This window comes from Bufo gargarizans, chromosome 5, assembly GCF_014858855.1.
Source record: "Bufo gargarizans isolate SCDJY-AF-19 chromosome 5, ASM1485885v1, whole genome shotgun sequence".
NCBI lineage: Eukaryota > Metazoa > Chordata > Amphibia > Anura > Bufonidae > Bufo > Bufo gargarizans.
Genome location: NC_058084.1, coordinates 354,418,245 through 354,429,013, shown reverse-complemented (window position 1 = coordinate 354,429,013; position 10,769 = coordinate 354,418,245). Strand labels below are relative to the sequence as shown.

The following is a 10,769-nucleotide window of genomic DNA, read 5'->3' as shown; positions in this document are numbered from 1 at the left end:
AATAATCAAACCAAAGACATTAATAGTGCATTAGCTGTATTTGCCTTTCTAACACTCTGATATGTGTTTTGCTGGAGTCATAGATCATTGCACAGTCAAGAGTATAACATCTGCTTATGATTTAGGAACAGAGATAAAAGGTACTCGTGTAAATGAGTACTACAGTAAGATTAACACACAGCAAATGACACAAAAGAACTGCGAGGCTGAAAGGGATACTTACATCAGAAAGGGGTATTTCTTTACACTCAATATACATAGAAAACAATGTTTTAAACATTTTTTGGCAGTTTTTCATTTCAGCAGTACTATATCATTGAAAATGAAATGCAAACTATTGTCCTTCTGTACTAAACACAGAGAACTTATAAAACTATATATAGATAGGGATCCTATTGTTATTTTATTGATGGTTTAAGAAAAATATGTTATCTATTAGTATAATAGTAGACTGTAGAATTGGGATAACATTCAGACAGCTCTATTGTTCTGTTGATAGGCTTAGATAAAGATGCCCACAGAAGAGCAATGTAATGTGTGATGCTCGAATTCAGTCACTCATCCCCCTTTCCTCTCTTGTCTGAGAAAGTTAACCGAGGCTGTTTGCCGTGCTAAAAGTCCAAACAAAGGAGGAAGTTAAAGGGAATGTCTCATCAGAAAATGATCTATTCTAATTATCTATCTAATCACGTTTTTATTTTTTACATGTCACTAAATTTTAGAAAAATGTATATAATCCTGCAATTTTCACACTGACCACTAGGCCTATAAAATGTTAAGACTTCCTGTCTTTTGAGAGCAGCTATATGGGCCATAGACACAATGGACAGAAGCTGGCCCCACTGACTACTATGGGAGAGTTTTTTAGACATGCATTGTGACCTGTTCAAAGGTTGTTGTGAATTATGGATTCTGTGTTACCTATATAGAGGTGTTACTTGTCATTGCAGTTGTGTCTGTGGCTATAATGATAATAGCTATTGAAACATTACCTGTACTGAACAGGAACTCATGACCTATTATCAGACGTTTACGGACAATGTGAAAATTGCAGCATTATATACATTTTTATTAAATATAAATAATGACATGGAAAAAATAAAAGAATTTTAAAAATATGATTTAAACAACAGGTCATTTTCTGATGACACATTACATTTAAAGCTAGGGCAGGAAGTAAAATACATGGACTGTCTTAAAAAAAATATTTCCAGTATACCATTCACCCTTTTATTTTATTTTTTAAAGTTATAGAATATTCATATATAGGCTGTTAATATATGATAACAAACATTTGATGGTAATGTCCCTTGTGCTTTCACATCATTGTGGCTGCTCCGCAAAATATAGGACATGTCCTATACCTTGCTGCAACATGCCGTCCACGGACCCATTGGTCTGGACCGCGATGCGGTGTGCACGGAGCTGTGTTTTGTGGATCTGTGTTTTGGGGACAGCAAAACACTTACGGTTGTGTGAATGCACCCTTACTCACATGAGATGTAGGCCTAAATTTGAGGTTATTGCATAATTTTATCTCAAAACTTAAAACAAATAGTTCTGTTCATGCGTTCAGAATTTGGTAAATCTCAATAATACATTCTGTTCAGAAATGTCCCTGAGAATGCTTAGTTTATTTATATAAGTGATTTCTAATTTACATTAGGCCATAACTAGGCAATAATAGAGTAATAAAAAATAATGAGGACTACCTGGCATAATATCTTCGTCGAGGTGGCACTCCTAGTAGTCTCTTAACTGATCATGATGATAGGAGATAGATATGCTGTATTCTGACCACAGTTCTGTGGGTTTCATGGGTTTAGCATATGCACAAGAAGCTGTATAAGAATCTACATATATTAAAAGCTGTCATCTGAGAAGATGTGTTTTTCCCCCCCAAAAAACCAGCACCACACTTTTCCATGGGCTGTGCCTGGAAATGTACCTCAGCCCCATTAAAGTAAATACAACTGGGCTGCAAAACCAGACACACCATGCGGACAGGAGCGGCACAGATTCTGAAAAAAATAAAATTAAATCATATTTTTAGTCACAAACAGCCTCATGTATTTAAAGGGGTTTTCCGGGAAATAATATTGATGATCTGTCCATGGGATAGATCATCAATATCACACTGGCGGAGGTCCGAGTCCAACTGTTTCAGAAAGCAGGGCTGCTTAGTGGAGCTGCGGTGAGTGCTGCGGCCTCCTGGGCGCTTACCAAGTACACCGTGGTACATCGTATAGCGGTTGTGCTTGGTATTGCAGCTCATTCTCTTAGACTTGAATGGGACTGAGTTGCAACTAGGCCATGTGACCAATGTACGGTGATGTCACTAGCCTAGAAAGAGGCCGCGGCGCTCACGGAACTACTAGCCTCTTAAAACAGATCGCCGGGTCTGGGGTATTTTGGATAGGTCATCAATGTTAATTCTTCTATGGTTACATACTTTCCTTGTGTGGATGCATCAGACTAAACGATCTCACATTGTATTATAATGAGATTGCTTCGATATCATCTTACACAACAATGCTCATCTCTTGCTGTATGATCATTAAATTGATAAACAAGCATCTTATGAGATCAGAGAAAGGGTCTGCTTTTCTCCACAAACAGCACCACTCTTGTCCATGAGCTGTGTCTGGTATTGCAGACCCCCCCCCCCCATTCATTTGAATGACAGCTGAGCTGCAATACCAGACACGGTTATTAGATAGGCTAATAAAAGCCGACCATTTCTCTTTTCTAAGTATGAGTAGTCACATTATAGACGAACCAGAAAAGAAATACGCTCCTGCTACCGCCTGCTTCACCGGACTCTACATATACCATTAGTAGTGAGCAGTAGAGATAAGCACATTTTTACTGCCAATTGAACCTATTTGTTAGTTTTGAATTTTTTTACATTTTACTAACAGATAAATGGATTCTCATCATAGTTTGTGGACTCTCTAAAAACTCTAAACTGGAGAAGCACAATTATTTTCTCATCTCTAGTCAGTGCTACTCCTCTGTTCCTACCTCACAGTCAAGTTCTTAGAGGGCTTGTTCACCCCAGGGACCAGTTTTAAAGACCCCACAGCGTGGCCGGATCTACGTTGGTAATCATACTTACCTGATCCTGGTTTCTAGCTCCATTGCTGCACCGGGGGACCCGACTCTTTCAGTGTCAACATCCGGTTTGACACCAGGTCGCGAGAAGTGGACACCAGCTCGGCTGGTTCAAATGGAGTGGCAGGATTCACAGCCACTCCATTCAAACTCCTTTGCACCGAAACTGAGTGTCACCCCCCATTTTAGTGATCAGTGGGGATTCCACAGGTGATAAATGTCATTGCAGGAAACCCCCTTTAACTGTGTGAGGAAAAAAAGAGCGAGGAATCTCCATACTAAAAATACTATATGTCTAATTCATTCATTGGGGAGATACTATTCTGCACTAGTAATAAATTATACCGAGAACGATGAAGGGGTAGGTGACATTAAAAGATTTTCCGTTTAGTATAAGTAAATCTTAATGTTAACTCGATGTAGACTGAGAGGTTAAGCAACTTTATCATTTAGTGGCCCCAGCCCTAGTTAATCAATTAAACGTTAGTTATAGAAAAGTTGGAAAACTCTTTTAACATTTGTCAGTGAATGCTGAAGGGCCCTTTTGACCCTCTGACATCATGATCTCATCCTTCAGATGTGTCCTGCCTCTTGCACACTTTAAACCAATTTTATCATATTATTATATTCATACTGCGTTTAAGGTTTTATAAGAACATAATAAGCGAGTGTGAAAAGAACAGCACAACACAGACATTATTTTGCCGTCACCACTGGAAACTATTGATGGGACACACTGAATGTTAACAGCGGTGTTCAATTTAGAAGATTTACCATTTAGGACAGGTAAGTTTCCCAACAATAACACACAGAAATTCAGGATCTTTTCACATTTTGCCATTATTTGGTCTATTCATTTTTTTTTCAGCCACGTATAGTGGAACTGTACTGCAAAAGACTTTACTGTAACACTCACAAAAGCTGACCTTTTCAATTTGATTATGCGTACAGTGATGTGTAAATGTCAGGTTTCAGATGAAGGTTGGACATTCTGAACCTTGGATAGAGTGACAGGTATCTTTGATTCTCCAGGAGCCGGGGCCTTGGTCACAGGGTGCACGTGAGCCTTAAGGTCTGCTATTCTCTCTTTGAATTTTTGTTGAAGGTACTTCTCTTCTTTGGAGTAACTTTTAGCAAAAGCAGACATTAAAAGACATGCTGCTAATGTAGTTCCCCCAATGCAAAACATGACCGCGCCTGCCAATTTACAAATATCAAGTGCTCCATTGAATTGGACTGCATGGCTATCCACCACAAAAAAACCAACTTCTCCAAAGGCTTCGACTTTTGCTGGCACCAGGAACCCAACTGATAGTACCGTTATACCTGTTAGCATGAGGACAATGCCCGATATGAGTCCGACCTGAAAAGAACATATGCGAGGTAAGTTAGCCTGCATAAGTAAATGTAATAGAGCACACAATGCAGTGGATTGGATATGTATTATACAGTAAATATGTATATATGAATATACACTAAACAAAAATATAGACGCAACACTTTTGGTTTTGCTCCCATTTTGAGTTGAACTCAAAGATCTGAAACATTTTCTACATACACAAAAGACCCATTACTCTCAAATATTGTTCACAAATCTGTCTAAATCTGTGTTAGTGAGCACTTCTACTTTGCTGAGATAATCCATCCCACCTCATAGGTGTGGCATATCAAGGTTCTGATTAGACAACATGAATATTGCACAGGTGTGCCTTAGACTGCCCACAATAAAAGGCCACTCTGAAAGGTGCACAGTTCTGCCTTACTTGGGAGAGGGGGCAGAAAACCAGTCAGTAACTGGTGTGGCCACCATTTTCCTCACGCAGTGCAACATATCTCTATCGCATAGAGTTGATCAGGTTGTTGATTGTGGCCTGTGGAATGTTGGTCCACTCTTTTTCAACAGCTGTGCGAAGTTTCAGAATATTGGCAGGAACTGGAAGATGTTGTCGATTACGCCGATACAGAGCATCCCAAACATGCTCAATGGGTGAATTGTCAGGTGAGTATGCTGGTCATTCATGATGTTTTCCGCTTCCAGGAATTGTGTACAGATCTATGCAATCTGGGGCCGTGCATTATCATGCTGCAACATGCGGTGATGGTCGTGGATGAATGGCACAACAATGGGCCTTAGGATCTCGTCACGGTATCTCTGTGGATTCAAAATGCCATCAATAAAATGCACCTGTGTTCGTTGTCCATAACATATGCCTGCCCATACTATAACCACACCGTCACCATGGACCACTCAATCCACAACGTTAACGTCAGCAAACCGCTCATCCACACAATGCCACACACGCTGTCTGCCATCTGCCCTGAACAGTGAAAACCGGGACTCATCTGTGAACAGAATGCCTCTCCAACGTGCCAGACGCCATTGAATGTCAGCATTTGCCCACTCAAGTCGGTTACGACGACGAACTGCAGTCAGGTCCAGACCCCAATAAGAACGACGAGCATGCAGATGAGCTTCGCTGAGACGGTATCTGACAGTTTGTGCAGAAATTCTTTGGTTATGCAAACCGATTGTTGCTGCAGCTGTCCGGGTGGCTGGTCTCAGACGATCATGGAGGTGAACATGCTGGATGTGGAGGTCCTGGGCTGGTGTGGTTACACGTGGTCTGCGGTTGTTAGGCCGGTTGGATGTACTGCAAAATTCTCTGAAACGCCTTTGGAGACGGCTTATGGTAGAGAAATGAACATTCATTGCATGGGCAACAGCTTTGGTAGACATTCCTGCAGTCAGCATGCCAATTGCACGCTCCCTCAAACGTTGCGACATCTGTGGCATTGTGCTGTGTAATCAAAATACACATTTCAGAGTGGTCTTTTATTGTGGGAAGTCTAAGGCACACCTGTGCAATATTTATGCTGTCTAATCAGTACCTTGATATGCCACATGTGAAGTGGGGTGGATTATCTTGGCAAAGGAGAAGTGCTCACTAACACAGATTTAGACAGATTTGTGAACAATATTTGAGAGTAATGGGTCTTTTGTGCATGTAGAAAATGTTTCAGATCTTTGAGTTCAGCTCATGCATAATGGGAGCAAAACCAAAAGTGTTGCGTTTATATTTTTGTTTAGTGTATATAGACAAAAATACATTTTTCTCCCTCTAGTAGCTCATTCCTTTACATAGACTTTTAACAGTGTCTCTCTGCCACTCCTCTTCCCCTCTGCTCCCTTCCCAGACTTCTTTACGCAGCATGTAATCTGATCAGTGATCTGACAGTCTGTCTCATCTCTTAAGACTGGGAATGTTAGTTTAAGAGGGGAAGAAAGAGGTATTTTTCTCTGATAATATATTACAAAGCTTCTTATATTCGCTTGTACTTGATAGAAGTACAGTGACAATTTTAAATGATTTTGATGCATGCTCATGGACTTCAACGTTCTCATTCGGTAGATCCTAAACATGGCCCATACACTAGAAGTGGTTCTTATGCCTATGGGCCTATATTGTACCTCTGTGTTCCTTTGATTTTATATGAAGGTGCACATATTATGGAGGTATTCTACCTTAGAAGCCAAAGCTTCCAGTTCTGTAATACAGAATTATAGGGACTTCTTGCCATGCATCTTTGCCATGTGCATGAACCTAAGAGTGGATTCACAGAGTTATATAACAACAATTAATGGCTGAATGGAAATAATTTTTATCGTCTGCAGGGATACAGGACATTTTGCTAATAATCTATAATAATGTATCCCTTGGAGCTTTCCTTGCGACAAATGTGAAAATTATCTCCCGAATAAGTAGATGTAAATAATAAAACACCACTGGTTATTTTATGAACTTTTAATATACAATTTGATAAGTATCTTTTATTAAAAAGTTAAGTCTAAATATTAAGTCTAAATATGCCAGATTATCCATGTAGAAATCAGTATGAGCTGTCAGAAGAAGAATATATACCCCCTGACTTATCAAGTCGCTGTATGCAGTCAAAGCCTCCTGAGAGATGAAGGCAGTGGGAACGACATGTAGGCTCATTACACAGATAGCGCGACTGCTAAAACTTCTTGGCATTTTATTTTAAAGTTCTTTGTAATGCTACCTAAAGTACTGTACATTCAAAGGTCAGTCATAAAGTGCTGTCCCAAAATGCAACTGAATATGGATGTATCCAACTAGCATTAACCTCAATAAGACTGTATACATTTGTAATCAGTTTGCTCCCCCTAGTGTCGTGCTTGTCCTTAACAAATAGTTGCATTTTACAAATTAGTGTATGCATCAAAGACAGAGAACTAAAAACTCCATCAGATAAAACTAATCATGTATAAGCTGGAGAATGTATTTAATAAAAAATAATAAAACCTTAACATCACTATCTGGGTCTGATGCTTATAGGGTAAAGACTGTTAAAGGCATAGCTTTCGGGGGAACTATAGTTCAGCTCACAGCTATCTCTCCCGACTACCTCCTGACCCCACCATACACATCCACATTCTGTTTGGCCAAATGCATATGTGCATATAACACAAAGAGTTCAGAAAGCCACTGCCAGACACTTTTGGCGCAGCTTATCTCATGGGAGAATGAAAGGATTGGGCAAATATATTCACTTCACCTGATCCTTCTCTCCAATGACATCATCTGTCGGGAGAGAGTTGGGAGATTCCCACACACGTTAGACTGTCGGCCGAACCTGCCGTTCTCTGCGAGTTTGATACACCAATGTGTATGGCGGCCTTATGGTTGTATAATTATTTTTCAGCTTATATTATAAATACCAACCTTACATGTAACACTTTACACACAGATATTTACTAGTTACATATCTGAAAATATTGCAAATTTTTCATTATATTACTTTCATTATTTTCAATCTTTTCAAGCAAAACAACCAATAGCATTTTCAGTTTTCCTTACGATTTTGGCTTTAGGCAAAGCACGACACTAGATTTATGCCTCGTTCACATGTCAGTGTTGTGGTCTGTGATTTCCATCAGTGATTGTGAGCCAAAACTAGGATTGGAGCCTCCACAAAGATAAGGTATAAGGGAGAGATCTGCACAGTTTTTTGACCTGCACCTGACCGAAACACTGACTGTGAATGAGGCATTAGCCATACCGTTTATGTTTCTAGGATATAATTTTTCTCTTGCATACACGATTAGACATGGGTAACATAGTATAGTCAAATATGTACAGTACCTCACACCTCATACAGAAGGGGTCTCCAAGCTTCTGTAAACCTACATCAGCATGTATTTTATGGTCAGAAAGGAAAGAATTGTAGATAGCTTGTCCGGCGCTGTCCTGGAGATCCTTATGTAGGAGTCGGCTTACTGGCTTCAAATGGTTTTTTAGTGCATGGTCAACACGTTTCGAGGGCTAATCAGTGCCCTCTTCATCAGGACAATACAGCTGCTGTATTGTCCTGATGAAGTGGGCACTGATTAGACCTCGAAACGCGTCGACTATGCACTAATAAAACCATTTGAAGCCAGTAAGCCGACTCCTACATAAGGATCTCCAGGACAGCGCCGGACAAGGGATCTACAATTTTTTCCTTTCTACTTGCTGCTCTACCGGGTATCTACCATAGCGAGGACTGAGGGATCGCGGCTACATTCCTAACATTCCGTTCTGCACAAGTTGGAGGCCACTGCTATATTGGGAATTCACACATGGGTATTCACAAATAGCGCACAATGGAACATTGAGCTCAAACCCCCACCTGTGTCTTTTACTGCCATAAATGGGTTGTTTGGGATTTTTTTTAATTAAATCCTACCCCTAGCTGGCAGGACATGTGAAGAAAAACGTAGTTACCTGCTGTGTGCCATTCAATTCCGGCACCATGGCTCCTGGGCTCTCTGCACCGCACTTCTGGTCACTGCTGGGACATGTGCCCAGTTGCAGTCTTTACCATCATATAAACTACACAATTGTGTGGGACCCCCCGCCTGTCAGGCAAGTCAGAAAGTGCAGCAACTTTCCACTATGGGCAGGGAACCCATAGTAAAGAAGCAAGATAACTGCAGGAGCCACAGGACAGGCAGCATTCAAGTTAGGCTCCCAGGGCCCCTCTCCTTTTCATAGGCCCCCATTACCTACAAGGCAGCATCTTGTAAAACAACTCAAGTCTCCAATCAAAGGAGGCCCTGCCCCGGCAGTGAGTCTTCAGCCCTGCAGGTAATATCTACTACATTATCACAACACATCAAGGGTTAACAGCCAAACAACACTCAAAATCTATTACCCTGAATCTGGAGTTTACAGAAACACCCCGTGTGTGCTCAAAAACTGATGTATGGGCGCATAGCAGGCTTCAGAGTGGAAGGAGCACCATATGGCTTTTGGAGAGTGGATTTAGCTGGAATGGTAATTGGGAGCTATGTCACATATAAAGACATCCTGAGTTGGCCCTACAGTGGAAACCCCCAAAAAGTGACCCCATTATGGAAACTACACCCCTCAAGGAATATTTCAAGGTGTATAGTGAGCACTTTGACCCACATTTTTCACTTTCACAAGGGGTAACAGGACAAAATGCACCCCACATTTTGTTACCCATTTCCCCCTGAATACGGCAACACCCCATATATTTAAACATGTTTTGTTGAATTGAAGTCATAAAAGTGTTGAAATACACATTTCAGATAGATACAGGTAGTCTTCACAATTCCTATCTGTAAAATCGTGAGCTGAATAATCAGGTGTACTTAACTGAGCAGAAATGTCATATGAATGGATAAATTGAAGATCAGAAACCGAGATAGAAAAAAGAAAGAAAGAAAGGAACAGATTAACTAAAATAAAGAAGGAAAGAAGAGAGGAATGAGGGGGGGTAATATGTGTCTAAAGAGATGATTCCGTGAGATTGTGATTTATTTAACAAAAGCCAACATATCAAGCGGCCAGTAGAGAAAGAAACTCCAGAGAATCTTGTGAATCCAGCACGCCCAAGTCTTTAGATACTTTGAGGGCTGATCTGATGCCTTTGAAGATATCTCTTCCATTCTGGCAATGCATTGCATTTCCTGAAACCATTCCCTCATGGTAGGTACATGTGTTGTGCGCCAATGCCGAAGGTATAACAGATCTAGCTGCTATAATGCAGAATCACAATAAACTCTTCTTTTGAGAAGCAATGGATCCGGCAAGATGGAGAGGAGCGCCGTCTGTTGAGAATTGTCCACTGTTTTCCCAGTAATGCTGTGGAATATGTCAAAAACCCCATTCCAGAATGGCTTTATCATTTCACATCCCCACCATATATGCAACATAGTACCAACTTGTCTTTGCCGCAACGCCAGCAGGAATCAGGGGCAATAGGAAAAATCCTATGTAGTCTAACCAGATAGCTGTACCATCGTGATATTATTTTATAGTTTTTTTTCCTGAGCAGAACATGCCATGGAAAGTTTGTGAGAGAATAAGAACGCTTTTTGTAGATTAGTGCGTTCTATTTCGGTACCTAATTCCTTTTCCCACCCCTTGACAAAATCAAGAGTGTCCTTGTAATAGTCTATCAGTAAGTTCCGGTAAAGCTGGGAGTTTAGGTGTGTCGTTGGAGAGGACTGAGTAAACAATTTTTCGGTCTCCGTTAAAACGGATCCTACGAAACATCGCTCCCCCTCGGATGAAATGTATGACTTCAGTTGCCAGGAGATTCGTGCATTAGGGAATTTCGAGGAT

The 10,769-nt window shown here is 40.7% G+C and overlaps 1 protein-coding gene across 1 annotated transcript in view; it reads right to left on the bottom strand.

Moving 5' to 3' along the window:
• Positions 1-722: 722 nt before the first annotated feature.
• Positions 723-10,769, bottom strand: part of NRSN1 (neurensin 1) — a 37,521-nt gene continuing 27,474 nt past the window's right edge. Inside the window, exon 3 of the mRNA XM_044294704.1 lies at positions 723-4,477. Coding sequence (XP_044150639.1) covers positions 4,079-4,477 — 399 coding nt within the window. The 3' untranslated portion in view covers positions 723-4,078. The remainder of the gene's footprint in view (positions 4,478-10,769) is intronic.